Source organism: Ochotona princeps, chromosome 11 (assembly GCF_030435755.1).
Source record: "Ochotona princeps isolate mOchPri1 chromosome 11, mOchPri1.hap1, whole genome shotgun sequence".
NCBI classification, from domain to species: Eukaryota; Metazoa; Chordata; class Mammalia; order Lagomorpha; family Ochotonidae; genus Ochotona; species Ochotona princeps.
In genome coordinates this window covers 47906749-47928573 of record NC_080842.1, presented here as the reverse complement: position 1 = coordinate 47928573, position 21825 = coordinate 47906749, and the positions used below count along the sequence as shown (strand labels likewise).

Sequence of the window (21825 nt, the reverse complement as noted above, 5' to 3'; positions counted from 1 at the left end):
TGTTCTTTTTAAATAGTGTCTTTATTTCAAAAACTGCATTCCAGACAGATACACTCTCTGCAGAGCAGTAGCCTCACCCACCACCAAAATGTCACAATTCCTTTAGGGCGAGCTGGAACTGTTCCAAGGACACAGGCTGGCTGTAGGCAGGAGCACTGATTGGGAATGGGAGGCAGAGCAGCAGAGAAGGGTAGCTGAGAAGCTGGGTTGGGGAGAGTTGGAGTATCAACCTTTTTTTTGTTGTTGTTACACCATACCACCTCTTTAGTTTTCTTGATCTCACTGGAAACTCTGGGAACCACAACTCTTCCTGTAGAAATACAATGGGGCTCCTCAAAATTTCTGTTAAAAAATGAAATGAAAAGATTAGTTTATTTTTGCCACAGAAAACATTTCTAAACCCATGTGTACTTTCTTCTCTTGGGACACTTCTGAAGACTTCCCATACATTCCAAGTTAAATCAGAATATTTTTTAGTACTTGTGGGTATTCCTGCAAGTTCCAGATATCCACAGTGGAACCACCTACACAGTAGGAACAAAGTGATAGCAGTTGCCTTGCAGATGGGTGTCTGAGAGCTGTAAGTATGAACTAAAACCTACTGTGTACTCAATTTTTTTAAAATAGAAGGATAAACTTGTAGACTTACTGGGGGGAAATTTCAGAAATCAACCAGAAAGCATATTCCACAATATATGACTAAATACTAGATTATAGAGTAAGAAGGCCAGCTGGATATAAGATTGCAAAGAACGGGTTAGATCACTGAGGCTAAGTTTCATGTGGAGATGTTTAGTGTGAGGTGCCGATTTTGAAACTTGAGCTGGAGTGTGAGAGTTGCATGGGGATGGAAACAGCAGTCAAAATCATCCACAGCGGGAAGAAACCCCCGAGAGGCATGGCAGTGATGAAGGCGATGAGGTGCTATGCACTCCAAGTAGACGGCTCAGGTCTCACTCTGCTCACCTCACCTCCCATATATCCCTGCAATATTTCTGGGATGTCTTTTTTTTCCCATTTTAACATCTCTATTAAAAGCCCAGTGGAAACCTAATACTTTTCTTTACATTTAAAAATATTGGCATCTCTAAGAAAATAATGGTGTATTACAAATGTAGACTCCTACAATACAGGATTAGGAAATAATTAGGAAACCTAAACAGAAGTAATTTATCCTGTGTAATGCCCTCTCACGGCTATATCAGTGTGAGCTTGATCCACTGTCAGTTGTAGTTACATTTGAACCTCTTCTTTCCTCAGTGGTATCAAAATGACCCTTTTCTAAAACATGTAAACTACTGGATACAGCACATCAAGGTCCAAATGCTACTTGAATGGGAGGCCTGGGGCTGTGGCCATTCAAATTAAGCTACTGACCGCAATGCCAGCATCCCATAGAGCTGTGTTAGAGGCCCAGCTGTTCCACTTTCAATGCAGCTCCCTGATAATACACCTGAGAAAATACTGGAAGATGACCTAACTATTTGGACCCTTGCACATGTGCAAGACTTGGAAGAAACTCCAGACTCCTGGCTCTAGCCTGGAACAGTCCCAGGCATTGTGACCATTTGGAGAGTGAACCAGCAGATGGAAGATCTTTCTGTATTCTCTCTCTCTCTCTCTCTCTCTCTCTCTCTCTCTCTCTGTGTGTGTGTGTGTGTGTGTGTGTGCCTTTGTGTAACTCTGCCTTTCAAATAAGTAAACTTTAAAACAAAAACCTGCACAAGTTAAACTATCTGCCTCAGTTACTACTTCAAAGCAAGCATCATAATAGAATACCCACCAGAGCGTTACTGTGAGATTTTGTATTTATAGAGCTCTTGCCCCAGTGTCCAGGTGAGTTACAGACTGCAGGTGCTCTTAAACATTTTTTAGTATTGTCACACACAAACGAGAGAAAGGATGTTATAATAGGTTTTTCAGGATTTCAAAAAGAGAATAGATGCAAAGTTTTCCTAACTGAAATAAGAGGATTCAAAATTACTAATTTGAACAGATGTGAATTTCATACACATGAGGTAAATTCCGTGTCATTTTGCAATTCAGCTGCTCACTTGTTCCAGTTGTAACTCTGTGAGAAACCACACAGATGTGCACAACTTTTTCCAGGAGACAGTTGCTCCTGCCAGTGATTCATCCTGCAGACCCCTTCCTCCTGTGCCCGTTCACTCCTCCCCATTTCTTGACTTTTCTCCTGCCACCTAGAATGCAAGAGTCCACACCCTGATGCCCCTGTCACCACATGTTGAGCAGACCCCATCAAAGGCTCATCCCCAGTACCCTTGTCTCCCCTGCTGGCTGCACGTCCCCGTAGCTGTGTGGCAATCCTTTGTGGTTGACCAACAGCCAGTGAAGGTGTTAGGTAGCTCAACTACTTCATCTGCTTTGTCTCAAATGTGGTAGTAAGGTGGGTCTGCTTTTCCCATCTTCAAAAAGCCCTAAGCTTTCCTCTTGAAAATTCAGTATTTGCTTATATTTTCTGTTCCAGGAAAATAATCAATCCTTTCTTGAAACATTTTACTTTGTAGGGAGAGTAGGGTGAAAACATTTGAGTAGGTACTGTTTCCCTTACAACTGAGACCAACTGCAGATTCCTTGTAGATGTCAAATGTCCACAAGCATTTCCTTAGACACTTTGTTTTTCATCTAGAAGGAACTGTACATTTGTTTGATTTTGTGTTCTTTAGGATATCTCAATAGAGAAATATTTATAGATTTTAAAAAGCACACATCTGACATAACTTTAAAAAAAATGAATCCTGGCCCATCTTACATGGATCAGAGCCTGATATTGTTGGTTTGAAAAAGTTTAATGCAAAAAAAAAAAGAAAGAAATACCTGAATCATAAAAATCCTGATCCTCCCCCATAGCTCCCCTTCCTTCCAGGGGCCATAGACACTTAGAGGTATAACACTGAAAGGAGAAACACTCACCTGGCATGTTATACTTGAGACGTGATGCCAGGGCAGAAATGGGCTGATGTTTCAGACTCGTGTGCAGATAAGGCATCCAGGGCTGGAGCCAAGAAATCGCTCAGATTCACAGAATTGTCCTTCAGGGAAGAACCTCGGACCTCACTTGCTGCAGCCGGTAGAGGTCCAATGGTCAGCCCAAGCCCCACACTTCTCCATGTTCATAACAGGAGCAGAACCCTGATCCTATTAGGTCAATCAGGTTGGCTTTGTAGACATGACAGCTCCCACCTGTAGCCTTGCCTCAGGGCTGAGTCTGGGCTGCTGGGCCAGTTTGGATCCCGCTGCCAGCCAAGGGGAAGCCAACTGCCCTGGCTCGGCCTCCTATCACCTTTCTGGGCTCCCATTCATCCAGGCCCAGGGTTCTGCTTTGTTTACCTCTTTCCATCTTAGAGAAAGTGTTGCCACCTGAAGAAGGAAACAATTCCCCTCTGGTGAGATGTAACCAAAGGAAAATAAGAGTCAGGGAGTGAATTTTCGAGCCAGAGGGTTTATCTAAGGCTCATCCCTCAGTGCCTTGGGACTGGTGGAAACCTCCAACTTGGAACTCATTTCTGTCAAAGTGACAATGTGAACATAGAAGTGAGCTTTCAGGATGGAGTGCCCAGACATGAGTTAATGAAACTGGCTCAGGGCTTTTCTTTATTAACAGGTGGTTTGTACCCAATACAAGATACAGAAAACTGCACAAAATGTCAGCTGGCTAAAACTGCAGCTATTCAGGAATTACTATTATTAACATTTTTTAAAATATATACTTCTTTTCAATGCATATAAAATCATTTTCAGTAGATTTGTAGTATTCAAATCATGTTGTAGCTCACTTTTTTTCTCAATGTATCCTGAGTCGTTTGCTAGTAGTAGCCTACTGTTGATGACTAGTATGTGTTCAAAGTATACTTGAGGATATAAATCCCATCGATAATACATGTATTACATTTGTGTGCCTGACATGCATGTGGATCTGGTCCCACCCTCTCACAACCTAGGCTGAATGTGAAGGCCTGAGATGAGTTGTGCTGAGAGCGGTTTAGTCTCCTGTCCCCAGAGATTCCAGGCAGTTCTGATCTTTCACAGAAACAAGTGGATGGGCAGGAGAGGAAATAAAGGGAATGAAAAAGGTTAATGTGAATCATTTGGCAATAAACTTGACACTCCGTGGCTTCACATGGACTGAAACCTCTTCATCCCCAATGACAACTTGGAGGTGGTTATGACTCAAAGCCAGATGATAGAGGTGACCAGCACAGGGCCAAGTTCCCACCTTCCCCTCTCTGCTAGAGTATGGCCATGGCTAGGTCAGTTAACCTCCTGGGTGATTTCCTCATCTGTTTTATAAACCTATTGGATCTTACCATATGAGCTTGCGTGGCAACTGCCTGCTGACACAGGGCAGATGCCATAGCTATGGATTGTGGTGACCATTGTGGTCATTATGTTTGGCCGTATAGAAGGCCAGCATATCACCTTTCTGTTAAGGGAAGCTATATTGTGTTATCCCAGGTTTCAGTGTTTGAGTTTGGAGCCACAAGTGATGCATTTAGAAATGTGAGAATTCTTGAAAGTAGAAGCTCCCCATTAGTCGTGCCTGAGTGAAATGTTTCTGGAAGGCAACATGCTAGTGAGACGGTCTTCGATGGGATGGCTAGTGCATCAGGCGCCCAGCTCCTTCACTTTCTGGGTCCTGTCGATCAGACTTCATGAGTGACGGTGTTTCACTTGTTCCAACGGAAACACTTCCCACACTCTGACATCTCTCGGTCGGGATTGGTCTTATAATCAGTGACACACCGTCAGCCAACAGGGTGTTTTCTCTCTTCCTGCCTCCGAAAGTAGCAAGCTTAAAGCTGATGGCATCTTAGATGTAATAAAAATGTGTTCATTTCTTTGGCCAATTTGGGGCTGGGGAGACTTTGTCCCTGTTTTGTAGTTCATTTATCTTATTTCTAGTTATTAGAAGCACCCGTGTTCTCAAGAGGACCATTCAGTCCTACGTGGCTGCAGGTCGTTTCCTATCACTGAATACACTGAGCTTGAGGAGGAGGGCATGTGTGGCAGAAATCACTTGTTCTGCCAGGATATAATAGGCTAATATCACAAAATAAAGATAGGACCGTGTGTTAATATTTCCCTATGTGTTAGGGCAAGATTTTGGACCCAGCTTGTCCTTTCACTAAGCTAATCTGGTTAATCTTCAATGGTTTATCTAGCAGTGTAGACATGCACACACTGGCATATCGTAAGTGTAATAAAAGAGACTTTGGTTTAACTGTGTTCGCTCACAAAGTCCCTTGAAAAGATTCCACTCAGGCTTGTTGGTGTAATTTAAAAATCGCAGAATCCATGAAATACCCTCAATGTGATGCTTGTTTCCTGCCTTGGGTTTTTAACGTGTATTTTAACTTAATAGTATGTTCTTCCAGAATTGATACATGGTTATGTGTCTCTGAAAAACACTCACATAATTATGAAGATTTCAAAACCACACCATTCTCCAAAAGCAAACTCATTTTTTGGCCACTGGATGCTATTGTTCCTTTTTTAAAAAGCTTGACAATTTTGTTGCTTAAAGTGCTTTTTAATAGTTCATGACAGTTTCTACCAATGCATTTAGTGTCAAAGGACTTTCATTTTGGTAACTTGAGAGGCAGATTTTGATGAATAGGTAAAATATAAGCACAAGATAAATCCACAAATCAATAGCTTCCTTAGAAGCCGTAAGACTATTTTGTATTCAGTAAAATCTTTTCTAAAATCAATCATAGCCTTTGTCTTAAACTTCTTGCATTTATGAAATATGTCACATATGTTTTAAAAATTCAACTTTAGCACTGTATCCAAAACTTCTACAAAGAAATCGTTATTAACTTATCCTGCTTAGCTGTCAAGGTTAGTCTGGTTAGCATGTAATTTAACTTTCACTTTTTTATCATTAGTATAATATGGGGAAAACTTTCAGATTTCATTCTGGACTCAAGTGACTTCCAGTGAGAGACAGTGTCAATTTACATTGCTCTTTTTTGTAGAACATTTTAGAATATATGAAAAAATACATGCAAAGGAAACATCATCCAAAATGTAAGTGCCTTAAAATTAGTCATGATTAACATATTGCATTTCCTTATTTTTATATTTAAGATGGCTTGGCATATATATCTACGTGTGTATAGGCATAAGTATTATCCCATCATGTAGCATCACATTATATATATTTTAACATTGGGAAAGTGTTTTTACATATTATTAACTTGTTCAATATCTCATTTTTTGATTATATAAATCTTCCTTGATGCATGTGAATAATTTGTTTAATCATTTCCCAGTCACTGGATATTTAGGTTGTTTCCAGGTTTTTTTTGGTATTATAAATTCCATCAAGCAGAAAACTGATAGAATTGAGGCAGTGCTGAAAGAAATGGATGTGGCAGTGCCCTGCCAGGTAGATGAGACAGTGAACGAGATGGATGTGGCAGTGCCCTGCCAGGTAGATGAGACAGTGAACGAGATGGATGTGGCAGTGCCGTGCCAGGTAGATGAGACAGTGAACGAGATGGATGTGGCAGTGCCGTGCCAGGTAGATGAGACAGTGAACGAGATGGATGTGGCAGTGCCCTGCCAGGTAGATGAGACAGTGAACGAGATGGATGTGGCAGTGCCCTGCCAGGTAGATGAGACAGTGAACGAGATGGATGTGGCAGTGCCCTGCCAGGCAGATGAGACAGTGAACGAGATGGATGTGGCAGTGCCCTGCCAGGCAGATGAGACAGTGAGTTCTCAGAGAAAACCTCGAGTGGAAGAACAAGGAAGTCAGACCTAACCTTGGCTCCAGATGTAAGGACAGAAAGCAAGAGAGGGACGTGCAAACGTGGATGCTTAGCAGAGCTGAGCAAATGGTGGCAGGCTGCTTAACAGATGTGAGTTAAAGGCCACTTCCAAGTTTATCTGGTGGAACAGAAACCAGCAGTGCCATAAACACAAACTGACAGCTTTGGAGGAAGGACTAGCGAGTTGAGCGTTGCCATTTGGCGTCATCCAGATGGGCGCTTGAGCTGAACTAGAGCTTGAGTGGAATGTTGGACTGAAGACGAAGCTACAGGCTGCAAGTGAGGGCAGAGGCGAGGTGAGCCTGTGGGAGTCACGTGAGTCAACATGGGTGGAGAGAAATGGAAGTCTCTGGGAATTACTCCTAAGCCAAGCAATAAAGACGAACCATTGGGAGGAGAGTAGAGGTGGGGGTGAGGACGGGAGTTAATTAGAACTCAAGAAGACAGAATCATTAGGATCCCAGGAAGAAAAGAGAACTTCAGAAATAAACTCTGCCATACTAAGAGGTACAAGCAACTGTGCTGCAGCCAGGCCACTGTGAGACTAACTGTAACCTTAAACAAAAGTGTGACATTGTGGCACAATGAGTCATGCTGTGTGGCTGCTCCAGTCCCAATCCTGCTGCCTACTAATGTGCTTGGCGATGCAGTGAAAGATATCTCAGGTACTTGCACCCGTGCCATCCATCTGGGAGACCTGGACAAAGCTCCAGGCTCCTGGCTTCAACTTTCCCCAGCCCTGACTTTTGCAGGCATTGAAGGAGTGAGCCAGTAGATGGAAAATCTACTCTGTGTGTGTGTGTGTGTGTGTGTGTGTGTGTGTGTGTCCATCTCTCTGTCACTCTGCCTTTCAAATAGAAAAAAAAGTCCCTAGTGATCTGACACTAAGCTAATGGCATGCAGGAACACATGGTAATGTGTTGTCGTCAGTGATGTTGTCAGTGTAGCAGTGACCTGGGTGTCTCACCTGCAGCAGGTCATAGAAACAATCACCTGTTCTTCACAAAGGAGGTCTCACGCTAGTACATCCATCCTCTGTCACCACCAGGCCACCCAGGAAAGGCCTATTTTTATGGGAAACCCCACTGTTAACCTAAACATGACTGCTATTACAAATCCCTTAGCTCTTTAACCATTTCAAAGGTGTAAGTTTATTCAAGTGGGAGAAATCTCTTTTTCAGGCAACCACTGAGGAAGCAGAAGTGAACAGCCACGGAGATGAGAATGATGGTGGAAAACCAGGAAGTGAGGATGCAGACCTTGCCACATCAGGTTTGTTTCCTAACAGACGTGCTTGTAAGGTTGATGGGGGAGACTCTTGGAAGAAAATGCAGCCAGGAACTGCTCCTACTGAGCTAGCCAAGTGGAGGTAGACTGCAAGTGGTGAGATTGTGCTGCCACCCAGAGGCTGCTTGGGGGAACTCTCGCCATAGGATTGAGGATGCTATAGGAACAGAAACCCACGATTTTGCATGTTTTTTGTTTTGTTTTGTTTTGTTTTGTTTTTTCCTTCTTTCTGTCCCTGATGACATTTTGTTTCTTGCAAGTGTATCATTTTAAAGAATTTGGGCTTACTAAAACAAGAGGGTCATGTTTTCGACACAATAACAGCAATGGGTAAGATACAAATCAAAATTGTGTCCTAAAAATAAAGGCTGAGGTGGTAGCTTGTGAATGAAGTTTTATGTGAATCTGGACAGTGAGGGTGAATATACTTTGTCCCTTTTTAGAGAAAGAGCCGCACCGTCCCCTAAAGGACTGGTCGTCAGTGGCTTTGCAATTGTCATATTTTCACGCATTATTTTCTTTTGAAAACTCATCTCTCTCCCAATAACAAATGATTCGTAAGTATCACTTTAAAATAAATGAACCCTGTGACTAAAAATAATAGCATATACTTTTTAAAAGATTTGTTTATTTTGAGAATCAGAGAGAGAGTAAGATCTTTTTATTGCTGGTTCGCTCCCCGAGATAGCTGCAACAGACCATGCTGGGCCAGGCTGAAGCCAGGAGCCAGGAGCTTCATCCAGGTATCTCATATCAGGAGCAGGGGCCCAGGCAATTGGGCCATCCCCTCGGCTTTCCCGGGACGTGAGCGGGGAACTAAATCAGAAGCAAAGTCACGGGGACACAAACCACCCTGCTACGCCCGTCCCAGTAGTATGCCAGCCTCTACATTCTGATATGCCCACCTTTGGGGTAACTCTTCTGCTCCCTCTAATGAGAGTATAATTCTCTGCAGATGGCAGGATGCCTTATTTACTTGACACCAATACACGTACCCCGCAATCCTTAGTACCTTCTGCGTGGGAATTGTGGTATCATAAAGAACATTGCAATACCAAAGGAAGCATCAGGCTGCCACGCGGTCACTGGGGTAGAAATCAGTGTAGATGGTCTCTTGTGCTTTCATAGGCTGTCATTCAGATGTAAAGCATGACTCTAAGAAATTGAATTTTCCAAGTACATCTCCCTCAACTACATAGACAATATTAGGAAGAAAATGTAAAAAAAAAAATTAAAGGTGTTGAATTTTTCACTGTGGGGCTGTTTGTTGGATTTTATGCTGCTTGCTTTATATTTTTTTAAAAGCACAGAACTATATTCTGGCAACCGTCCCCTTTTGGTAGGCATTGTCACACATGGCACCCTATTTCTCTTGACCAGGGCAGGCTGCAGACCGCATGCGCCCCAGGATGTTGTAGGGTAAGCAGTCCTTCCGGTGCTTCTCTCAGAGTTGGTTGTGTTTCTGTGTGTGACTCCTTTTCAGAGCCACAGCACTTCACCAGCACCGTGACGTGCTGCAGTCCCACCGTGGCCCTGGTGGAGCTGGCCTCCAGCCCCCCGCTGAAGAACGACGCGCCCCAAGACAAAGGCCAGCAGAGCTCCGAGCACGAAGTGAGCGGCAAGGTGGAGCTGGTGCTGTCACAGAAGGTGAAGGAGGAGGGTGGATGACCCCAAAGTGAACGTGGCTGCACCGTGGGGCTGGCTATGGTTGCACCGTGGGGCTGCCTATGGCTGCCACAGCTGTTAACAATTCATTCACTTTCTCTCCTTTTTTTGCTTTACATTTTTTTCTAAATATAAACATACTGCATTTCCATTGTGAAAATATTAAGTATAGAGAAAGTGATAGACATGTAAATATCTACAAGAAGATCAAGAGATGCATGCAAATAGATTTTAATATGCAAATAAGCGGGAATGGAGAAGTCTGAAATCTATCCATCAGGAAAATCAGTATAGATTCACTATTTCTAAAATTTATTTTAAGTAATTGATTTTTTAATTTTTGAAAAAATCAGCATATGTGAAAGAAAAAATGTGGCATAAAGCCTTGTCATTAAGATTTAATTTGTTGTGTGATCTTGGTTATTTGCTTTTTAACCTGTGAGCTTATCAAATATTCTGTTTCCAAATCCACTTGCTTCCTAATAATGATACCTCTGATGCCCTTGGATTTGGATAGCAGGAAACCTAGAAAGAGTATTATCCTGATACAATGAATCTTAAAGACTTGTTTTTATTACATTCCTATACATTTGGAGTCTCCTGTTATCCCTGTAAGTTTGGTTTGTTTCCAGGTGGAGTCTAAAAGCCTTCATCATCTGTAACTGGTGGCCTCAACCCTTTAGAACTTAGAAAGAACCAAGCCCCTATAGACAAGCTTAAACCAGCCTCTCTAGAGTCATGTCCCAGATGAGTTAGTTCGTTTAAATTCTGGGTGATTCTAATAGGAATCCAGAAGGGAAAACCACTGGCTTTTAAAGCAGGGAACTCTATAGAGTGCTAACCCACCTTCATGAAAAAAACGTGCTGCTTCTGATTCCTCCATCAATTATACAGACTACTAGTGGTTGCACCTGCTGTGACACCGGGCTTAGTACTGGACGCTGGACATTTTGAGTGATCTCCCTTTAGACCCCTGATGTCAGAAGTATCCCACTAAGGAAAAACTCGTTCTCAGGGGTCGTTAAGTATGCCTGGTATTTTGGCACAAAGGACCCTTTGGCTCTGTGAGAAATGTTATTCTCAAAATAACACTCGAAAAGCATAAAATAAGACACAGAGGGTTAAGGAATCGTTCTTGTTGTCCAGCAAAATGGAGTGTCTGCACCTTGTGAGTTTTGCTCTGTGGGCTCCAGGCTCAGCACGCCTGCTCGTTGAGTAGCAGGTGACAACAGTGGTCATATCAGCATGTTTGGCATTGCTTTCATTTCCTGACTTCACTTGGGAGTGTTTCTTTTATGAACCCCGCTTCTATGCACACCAGCCTTAATGTTTCCATAGCAGTCCTGGTTAGTGGTAATGTTCATTTATTTGGGTGTCTGGTAGACCAAGAGGTGCACAATGAGGTAATTAGCCACATACTCCTATTTCCTCCACAATTCTTAGATGTGATTACCTTATTCCTAAAGAAAAACTAAAATCCCACAGGGGAGAAATTCAAACCAAGTCATAGAATAGCTTGCAATGAAGCAAGTGCCCTATACCTCCCTTGCTCTGAGGCCACCCATTGAATGCTTTGAAGTGAGTGTGTGGGCAGGACAGCCAGCAGACACAGAGACCATGTGAGGAGGCCGTACCAGCAGGTGCAAGCTCTCCCTTCAGGCCTGTGCTCGGGGTCTACTGGCTCTCCTGTTAGAAACTGTATTGAGGCATTTGAAAATCTGGTCTTATTACTTAGCTTCATCAGAAACAACAAACCTGAAGGCAGACACTTTCATTAAAGATTACTAAAGATCATTTAGAGCAAGGAGATAAGAAATAAAATTAAGTAGCACTAGGGAAAAAAATTCTGCTTTTATAAAACAACCCCCAAGAATACTTAAAACCTGTTATTTTGGAATTGGTTACTATAAGATTTCTTCTAATGTACCAAAAATGCTCCAACAGCATCAGGGTTTGGGCCATGTTTGATAGTGTTTAATTATTTTATGAGGACTATCTCAGTTCCTGATATTACAAAAACAGGGTGGTGGTACCAGAAGGGAATGAGATTGGTCAACAAGAAAAAGAGGGGTTCATGTTTAATTCCAAAGTTGAGTTAATTCCAAAGTTGAACTTGAAGGAAAGAGACCATCAGTTTTTTTAAAAATGCATTTATTTGAGAAAGATGGACTTCTCTACTATAGAAAGGCATGAAAGAATTTTAGGGCAGGGGTAAATAATTTCCACTTATAAGTCAAATGTTTGAACTTACAGACTTCTGTAATAGCTGAGGACTTGGGTTTTGTTTCACCTGTGCATATATTCCTGAATAATCTGTGTAATGTTTGTGTCTGTTACCCATGGTCCAGGTGGCAAAGCCAAAGAGCCCGGAACCAGAAGCTACCCTGACATTTCCATTTCTGGACAAGATGCATGAAACCAACCAACTACATTTGCCAAATATCAGTTCTCAAGGTAAAGAGAAATATTTTCTATTAGGTCCCTCTTTTAAAGGGAGGCTACTCCTGTGTATTGATATTATTTTAGCCACGGTGTTTACCAGAGTACATGATAGCTGAATTAATAACTTTAGTAGGTGGGGCTACTCCATGGGAACAAGCCAGGAACCCTGCTGCCAAAGCTGTGTTGTCAGCCAGATGCTATAGGCACTTTGCAGCTGCCTGCTGGTGTGTATCCTTGGGGACAGGAGCAGCTGATGACTCAAGTGTTTATACCTTTCCACCTGCTGGGAGACCTGGATTGAGTTCCTGGATCCTGGACCTATGTCTCTCTCTCTCAAATAAATGACATTTTTAAACTCTTAAAAATAATTTATTGAAAATATTACTCATAGCCCAAAATTTTAGTTTGTCCAGAAAATTATTTGTAGTAATATATATGCCATATTAAAATATACCCTCAGTATTATGTTTTTATGATTTCATCATTCTTTGTACTGAGGATATGTTTTAATGTTTTTCAAATGTTTGATATAATGTGGGGGGGGAAGTCTCTGGAAACATTGGGTGTAGGGCCACCGACTACGGTAAACCCACTAAGTGCCCTTGAATTCCTATATGCGTTGTGGAGTCATGCCCTTTGCTCTTTATGAACCCAACTTTAATCCCTTTCTCCATGTAGGAAGTCCATGTGCCCTCAACCGCCAAAAAGGTCTCCTAGGGGTGTGAGACTGGCTCCCGAGGATCCCACATGTTACCAGGACTGTTGTTCAAAGCAGCTGGGCCACCAGGCTCTCCTGTGTGCATTCTCTTGCTATGTAAACAGAGTTTGGGGAGCAGGGTTCCTTGGTCTTCCTTTTTAATGTACGTTCTTTGTGAGTGCACTTCGTAGATTCACTCAGCAGTCCAAAGACATGAGGGCACAGGTTCTTTGAGATGGAGATTTATTTTTACTTTTGTTGTCAAGAGTGGGCAGCTTTGGGGGCTCCGCTGGCAGGATGCGAGGAAACTTCCCTTAGCCATGGGAGAACTGGAGAGGGCATTTGCTGACATGTCTGCTGATGCTGACTCCATTCTTAATATGAGAATGAATTCAATACCAAGCCATTGTTTTAGATTTTCCAGTCTGATGATCCCAAAGGAAATAGGCAAAAAAAAAAAAAAAATCTTACAGCTGAACCAGCAATCGACCCTTTAATCTAATTCAGCCTCATTTCTAGCACTTTGTGATATGTGGAGAAATCAAGTGCAGATAGAATGGACATGTTAAACCATATTAATTAATTTTTAATTTTATTGTCACATTCTGTTCCTTGTTGTTAGGCATTTTGGTTTTATAAAAGATGCTGTTAAACTTTACAGACTTTACCTCATTCAGGTTCAGTGATTGAAAAATTAAGATTTAGTGGCACTGGAAGATTTTAAAAGAAGAATATCACCCGTATAGAGGTACTGAAAGAATTGTGTGAAATAATTTATAAAAAGTATTTAGGGCCATATCTGGTTCAGAGTAAACATTGCTAATATGATCCAGTCATTGTAGAATAGCCCCAATAGAAACAGAAGTATGGAGCAAGACATGAGGCAGAACTAAACTGCCCTTAAATGCTTGCCTTGAAATGAGCATGCTGGTGTTGTGGAGAAGTGACTTGAAGCAAGAATTCTCCCAAAGGGTGTGTGCCAGAGCATGGCTGATTCAGGCTTGCTGGGCTGGGGCTGGGAAGGTTGCGCATCTCACAAGGTCCCAGGTGACTCCGAAGCTGCAGACCCAGCGACCACTCTGAAAACTCCCTGACATGGCACTGTGCACCTAACACGTCATTGATAGGAAAATGAAACTCCACTTTCAGAAAGTAAATATCCTGGAATAAATGGAACCTTAAAGGAGTTGATTTGTCTTCAGATGGGAGGAGGGCAGTAGGAGGTCTCTGCCCAGTTACAAAAATAAGAACCAACGTGCAGGTCAGTAAGCCAAGCATCAAGTCCAAAGAATGTGTATAATTAGGGCAGAAATCCTAGAGCCACACCTGATAACCTATCATCCAGAAAGCAAAATCTCCCCATTTGTTTTAAGTCTGTCAGGGACGTTCCAAAGGATTCCCTTTCAACAAGCTCACCTACACTAAGATCATCTTTATATCCTCTGAGAACATTCATAAAATGCACTTAAAGATGACAAATTTCTCTCTCTCAACTGTATCACCACAGCAATAAGATACCTCAAAATTGTGTTTTAGTAAAATAGAAGCATTCTTTAAGCTCCGAAGCCATAAAATTGCATTGAGCATGACAGATGAGCACAGCCCATTGCTGAGGGATGCCAAGTGCTTGCTGTGAGCTCCATAAATGCTTACACACTCTTTCATATGTGCAAAGATAATGTGCTACCACCTCCAAACATCACCTTTATGAGCGTGACAACATGACAGCCCCCACCTCAGCCGTCTTTTGTCTTATAGTGTTCTGCAAAAGCCGCATGCTTGTTGGCAGTACTTTTAGCATATTCCTACTGTTTTGAAGTGTAATGTTTGAATATTATCACCTCCAAGTATGAGCCGGTAGCATTTCTCCTAACACAGCGGAAAGCAAGCACCAGCATCGTGTCTCAGGTCTTTGTGGCCGTTCCTGGGTTCTCTGTGTGTTTAGGTTCATGGACTCTTCGTTCTTCTGTTGACTGCAGCCAGACCTCCTTGGGTCCTTGGCACCATGGTTCTGCCAGTGTTCACCCTGATTTTCTGTTTGTTCTGTTCTGCCATCGTATCTAGAGCTGCCTGGCACTGCCAGTGTCCCGCTTAGAGTTCAGAACTCTTGGCGACGTTCCCAGTTTTTCTCCCAGTCAGGTAAACTGCATCCTGGGTAGCTGCCTTTCTCTTGTGAAAAAAAAATATGTGTATATATATATATATATATTCTGTTGGAGCAACTAATGATAGCTGCCATTTATCTTCCCTTCTGATTTCAGACCAGAAAAAAATGCTTATTTCCGACACAGTTAGCAAAGAGCTAGTATACTAGTTGTGCTATAATTGGGGAGAGAAATGCCCAAAATGTTGCACTGATTTTAAGAATCCAAAGAAAATGTCCACTGCTTTCTTTTTTGCTCCTCCCCTTCAAAACAAAGATTAGAGTATTTTACAGAAACTGGAAATAGCCCTCTTGTTAACTGTGTCTCTCTCTCTTTCCTTCTGGGATGCCATCTGACCTCTCTGTATTGTACTTCTCCATGGCACTGCCAGAACTGCTCAGTTAGACCAGAATGCAGGGTGCATTGAAACCAAATCTAGGCATAGCCTTGGCTTCCTCTAGTCTAGTACCTGGTGCTAATTGCTGTGGTTAATCATGTCACATGTGCCACAACTTCTTTTGGTGGTGGGTACAACCTGCTTTAGGTGTCTGCTTTATTATGATTTTCTAATGCTCTTAATTTACCAAAAAAAAAAAAAAAATGAATGAAGCTGACATAGCAACTGTACGCCAGTGAGATAATCAAAAGGAAAAGCCATGAGAAACTACTTATTAATATCCCTTTTTTCTTGTATTCTGTGCTATAGATTCTCCAAGCAATGAAAAGTCACCTGCAACAACACCTGTAAGTAATTCATTTTAAGAAATAAGATCGTGAGTAGTGTGATTTTAATTTATAACACGTTCTGTTTCCTTATAGAGTATTTAAACAATAGCAAGATCCAAACAATTAATTTTAAAATAATTTAAAGCAATGTATAAAGCTGTCAGGCAGATCGCTAAGACATGGATTAGCATTACACAAGGTTGGTATTGCACCTGGGAGCAGAATGATGAGTCAGGAAAATAAAATCTGGAAGAAACAATTAAAATGACAATACACATTAGTATTAAATAGACAATTTCCATAGGCATTCAAAACCTTTTTTTTTATTTTGTTGCATGAGGACAGTGCTTCGGTGTAGAGCAGAGACCCACGTTCTGTGTTATATGCCTTGTCATAAGCAGTATTTTGTATTTGTTCTTTTTCATTTTTTATCTCAAAAGAAATGAAAAAGCACTTGCTAATTATAATGTCAAGCACTGTGGAACTTTCTTTCCTTGCTGCTGAATTCCATCTTAGTACTCTTGAGTTAGTGCAGCCAGTGTTGGGCCTGTCATCCATGCTTTCGCTCTCTGAAATTCCCATCAGATCTGGTGATTTCCTCTGTAACACAACCAGTGTGGCCCACAAGCCATGGAAGGAGTTGTGTAATTTCTCTCATCCTCACCTGCATTGTCTAATCAGGTGATGGTCACCTTTGGTATGGTTGTAAGCCATAATGGAAATAAGTATACAGAACCCCCAGCACAGTGGCTAATCCGAGAGGCCCACCATAGGCAACAGCAGTACCCACCTACAGGTCACTTATCCCCTGTGGGGGAGCCCTAAGTACCTCCACAGAATGGAGATGGGACCCTTCACTTGTCACATAACTGTATCTCTAGCTACATTCAAAAGCTAGGGACCATTTGTGGCGGCTCAGTTCTGGGAATCCTGAGTTTCCTGGGAAACCATGCATAGGAACCCAAAGCTGGCATTCATGGAATAGATCTGAAGAGTGTCAAGTGACCCACTGATTTCTATGTTATGCTGTATTTAGGTGAAGGGTATCAAGCTGTTTATGAGCCTGCTAAGCAGAGCTGGAGAAGAAGGGCATCCCAAAAAGACATGCTCTTGTTTCTTGTTTTCTGAAAGTAAGAACAAGAGACAAATTACTGGCCTACATAAGTAAATCCTCTGAAAACCCCATTCAGAACGGATGCTCTTCACTTGTTAAGTGCTCTACACAAAACAGAAAAAATGCACAAAACTTGCAAAGGTGAAGTTGGAAGAGGACACAAGCTGACCTAATGGACGCAGGCTGTTTCTGGTCAGATGTGGAATGGCTCAAAGCTCTGGGGACTGTGGAGGTTGCAGGTGCACTACCCAGCGTGGAGTGATTTCATTCATCCAGACAGGCAGGCAGGACTGCCTCCCAACACCTTTGGACTCCAGCAGAATCTCCCAGTAGGGATACTGATGTGGATGACATGTTGTGGTCATCCAAAGGAAGTTGGAAGACCATAGGTCACAACAAATTAAATTCCATTCTCCATGCCTCTCTTAGCTGAGCCTGTAGTGCGACAATGAATATGCTGAGTAAATCCAGCAGTGGCCAACAGCAAGTCAATGTCTTCTCATATTGACCCACCTTTCTCTGATTATTCTGTGATGACCTCACAATGCCCAGCCACCAGAGCAAGAGTGCAAAAGGAGGCATGCATTTCACAGATCTAGACATATCAAAGCAGTGACAGTAGTTCTAGACCCAGCATCCCATGGTCCGGCCTGCATTTTCTGCCTGGAGACCCTTCCCTGGACTGTATGGGTGGAAAGTGGGCTGACCCAGGTCCCCTGGGCAGCAGATGAATCTGTTGAAACCTGGGAATCTGGGAATCTAGGCCCTGCCTATCTTCCCAGGCAGCAAGGTTAGCTGGATTCTGCCTGCCCTCCTCCGTAGTTCCCAGGTTCTCCCATCTTTCCTTTATCTGCACCCACTCTGCCTTGCTTTTTCTACTCAAGACTCCTCGGCCTTTCTAAAATGCCTCCCAAAAGTGTGCCATCTGAACAGAGGTAAGGGGAGCACAATTTTGTGTGTGTGAAACCTGGTCTACCTGGTATCTACCCTGGGTGCCTGAAACGCAGTAGCGTCTCTGTTGCTGGTGCCTCCCCCTCACTACACCTCCAGCTTAGACACCTGCTTTGGTTCTGGCATCCTTCTCCCCATATTCCTGTGCATCTCCTTGGCTTATACAGTCATAGGAAACGTGCTTTAAGGCAAATGAAAGGCCTTTGGATCTGAGTGTTTGTGTTCTATGGACTCCTTGGAGCTTTATTTACCTACACCTAAGGAGGTACAGATGGGCATTGGTGAGTTATACAATCCAGTTTAGGGAAAGAAGTGTAGTAAAAGCCATAGCAGAATAAAAAGTTAGTTTTATCGTGCACAGACATCACTTCTGACAAAACACATTTCTGCCGGAGTCACTGGTCCTGTTGGCTTGGACCAGGGTCAATATACAGGAGGAGATAGTGGATTCCCAGGAGCACATATACCTTTAAGAAATCACTTTCAGAGAAGTGATGCCAGTGGCCAATTACTCTGTGTTTTCATTGGCTACCAAAAAATGTTCATAGAATCATGCAATATCTTGTAAGTAAAGATGACAAAGATTAAGCAGTGACTTCTGCTGCCAAAGAGGAGCTTTGGGTACGTGCAGGCTTCCACTTCTGTGCGCCCATCCGGGTGCCAGGGGCTAACCATTCTCTTGCTCCTCACCTGGCACTGAGGACACAGCTCCCTTCTAATCATGCTTTTATTTTTCTGAACAGTTTAAGTTCTGGGCATGGGACCCCGAAGAGGAGCGCCGACGACAGGAAAAATGGCAACAAGAACAGGAGCGTTTGCTCCAGGTAGGACTGGCTTTGTTGCTTTGGTTCTGTCTCCTTTGTTTCAGATGATGCTGTCTTACTCGGATCTGTTAGATTCAGTAGACTTTTAGTCAAGGAAAGTCAGTTCGAGTCCATGCAATAGGGTGCCCTACCAGAGGCTATGATGTTGAACAACAGGATAACACAACAACTCCAGGGCCAGGCACTCTACCTAGCACGTAACAGGTCAGGATTCTACACAGGGGTACTCAGGTTCAGTACTTTGCTCCATCTCCAGCATCCAGCTTCCTGCTAAGGTAAAAATGCGGGAGGCAATGATGCTGATTGAAGTATTCGGGACCCTGCCACACACATGGGAAACCCAGATAGAGTTTCAGGATCCTGGCTTCAGGCTGGCCCAGCCACAGCTGTTGAGAGCATTTGGAACATGAACCCGCAGATGAAAAGAAATTAAATAAACAAATACAAACTTAAAAACAGGACAGACTTGTGCTGAATAAATACAGGAGACAGGCAAGTGTGCATCCCATCACGGTGCTCTGTGAATTCCACTCTGCAGGGTGGCCCTGCTCACAAGCACAGCCTCCAGGTGAATGTACGGCTCTTATCTTTCCAAAAGTGATGTCTTTCCACATCAGCTGGTGTGGCATGGTGGGTTGTGGGCCAAAGTGTTTGTGGGGAAGTGTGTATGTGTGTGTGTGTAAGGAACTGCCTTTCCCTGCATCACCAGTGTGTTTTCTTGAAGAGAAGCAGCATGGGATATGAGTTCCTAGAACCAACAAGCCTAGAAGCTTTGCTTATTTTTCAGGTTTTTATGTAATTTTAGGATCTAGTTCTTCTATTCTGAGAAACACTAAAATTCCTCTCTGAAACGTGACCCTATTTGGTTTTGCTAACAAATTTTCACCTGGAGCCAGAGTCTGTGTGACTGACCAAAATTGGCTTTGCATGAGTACGAATGCCAGGCTCCAGAGAAAGCTAATGAACTCCGTTGGTTGCTAAGATAATGACTTACAGGTAGTACCTGGAGGAAATCTCAGTGTAGTACCCAGGAAGAGAGAGTTGGGCAGAATCAGCCACAGATCTTTGAGTGCAGAGTGACACCAAGCAGTTCAGCTATGCAGCTAATTACTGTCTTGTCCTCTTTGGACCTTTCAGTATGTCTTGTAACCTGCCAGAGAGGTTATTTAACACTCTCTTATTCAACGCTCCTGGCAACAACGTATTTCTACTAGTAAAATGAGAAAACTCATCTCCAAAAGATCCAGTGAAAACTATTGATCTAACCTCACCCAGGACCAAACCCAGGTTAAAGGATGATTGTTGTTGACTCTTTCCATTTCTTGTTCATCCATAAACAAATTTCTACTCATTTGTTTGGGGAAAAAAAACAGTTCTACAAAACACCCACAGCAGAAAATGCTACCCCCCACTAGAACATAAAAATATGTTTCTAAAGATCGTACTTCCATTGTATTGCACGAATATTCTTAGATTTACAGTGTTACATGAAAAAGGAGAATGTTACCATGTATTGTATGTGGTGATTTAGAGAGGGGAAAAATCCCAATGCTGTATGCAGTGGTCAGTTCAGAACAATCTGTGCAACTTGCGTAACAGGAGAGGTACCAGAAGGAGCAGGACAAGCTGAAAGAAGAGTGGGAAAAGGCCCAGAAGGAAGTGGAAGAGGAAGAACGCAGATACTATGAGGAGGTAGGGAATTCTCAAGGCCATCCAGTCGGCCAGCCCGATTCCTTGATGTCTGTCAACCCGCCAATATCAGTGTCATCTGTAGCATGTGACTGTGTCTGGCTCCCCCTACTCACAGCAGAACCCCGGCACCCTCCCTGAAACAGGTGCTTCGAAGTGTTTCTGAAAGACCGCTACATCACCCAACATATATTTTTCAGTCAGGGTATATAGGGCAATCATCAACAAGAACAGTACCATTCCATCTGTTCTCCAGAGTTGAATTTTTTATCTTTCTTACAAAGATGATGTGAAAGAATCAACTAATTTGTGTGTATGTGTACTTGTTTGTGACAATCATGCTCAATAGTAGTGAATTAATTTCATGAGGGTAAATTTGATTTATCTCTGTTATCACTGATATTCATTGTGTAAGACTTAAGAGATCTGGAAAGAGAATTTTGTTTCATTTTATTTTTTAAGTAAACAAACCAGAGCATTTTAGAGAATTTATGCTTATCATCTGAGAATTTGAAGGGGCTCTGTTTTATACTTACTATCTAAAATTTGTTTATAATTGACATGGTTGTGAATTCTACCTTCAACCACAATTTTTGTACTGATTCCCAGTAACTTTTCTAACAAAGCTTCTTATGTCACACTCACTAATTTACAGAAATTCAAGGCTGATTTCGAAAGTGTTGCCCATAGAGAGTGCTACACAATTGGCATGCTTTTTAAAAATAAAGCTTCTTTAAATGGCCTGTTTGCATGCATTCATATTTTTTTCTAAGTTCCTTAATGAAGTTTTCCTCTTGGCAAATATGACTTGTTTTCCACTTTCATCACTTCCTGCCCTTCTTCTCTTAGGAGCGTAAGATCATTGAAGACACTGTGGTTCCATTTACTGTTTCTTCAAGTTCTGCAGACCAGCTTTCTTCACCCCCCTCTGTGACCAATGGCAACGGGATGCTGGTGAGACTTCACATTAAAAACAGTCTGTGAGATGAGTAAACCCAACCAGAAGTATAAAACCACCAGGCAACAGTTTCTCACCAGACCCAACAGAACAAAATTTAGAACTAGCGAGGCCCTTAGAGTCACGTTGGCCAGATGGTCTTTGTACTCTGTTATGCCAAGGTACCCTAGAGCCTTTTCCTCCAAAGCAGGAAATCCATTATACCAGCTAAATCTATGCCGAAGGGCTGGCAGCAAAGTTTCTTCACTTCTGGCTGATGAGATCTCCTCTGGAGAAGCCATGTTGCTGGAGTGCCTTACTCACTGCCTGCTTGCTGAATCACCCATTGCTTCTCCAGACATGTATTCGTCTCAGCCACACCAAGAACCCTCTCACAGTGTTTGCCAGAAACACAGCACGATCTTCATCAGTCTCCACAAAAACTGCTCCTACCAAAAATCCCACAAGAAATGTACCTGCATCTTGGAGGGTCGGAAAGAACCTACAGAGACTGGTCTACTCCTGGACCCTTAAACAAGGGTGTGGAGATAC

General features: G+C 42.6%; 1 protein-coding gene across 9 annotated transcripts in view; it reads left to right on the top strand.

Annotated features, from left to right (window-relative positions):
- LIMCH1 (LIM and calponin homology domains 1) overlaps nucleotides 1-21825 on the top strand; it is a 312362-nt gene that overhangs the window by 272901 nt on the left and 17636 nt on the right. For all 9 annotated transcript variants that reach the window (XM_058670166.1, XM_058670159.1, XM_058670162.1 and 6 more), the window contains 7 exons: nucleotides 7979-8069; nucleotides 9568-9731; nucleotides 12098-12203; nucleotides 15739-15776; nucleotides 18567-18647; nucleotides 20247-20339; nucleotides 21186-21290. In XM_058670166.1, coding sequence (XP_058526149.1) covers nucleotides 7979-8069; nucleotides 9568-9731; nucleotides 12098-12203; nucleotides 15739-15776; nucleotides 18567-18647; nucleotides 20247-20339; nucleotides 21186-21290 — 678 coding nt within the window. The remainder of the gene's footprint in view (nucleotides 1-7978; nucleotides 8070-9567; nucleotides 9732-12097; nucleotides 12204-15738; nucleotides 15777-18566; nucleotides 18648-20246; nucleotides 20340-21185; nucleotides 21291-21825) is intronic.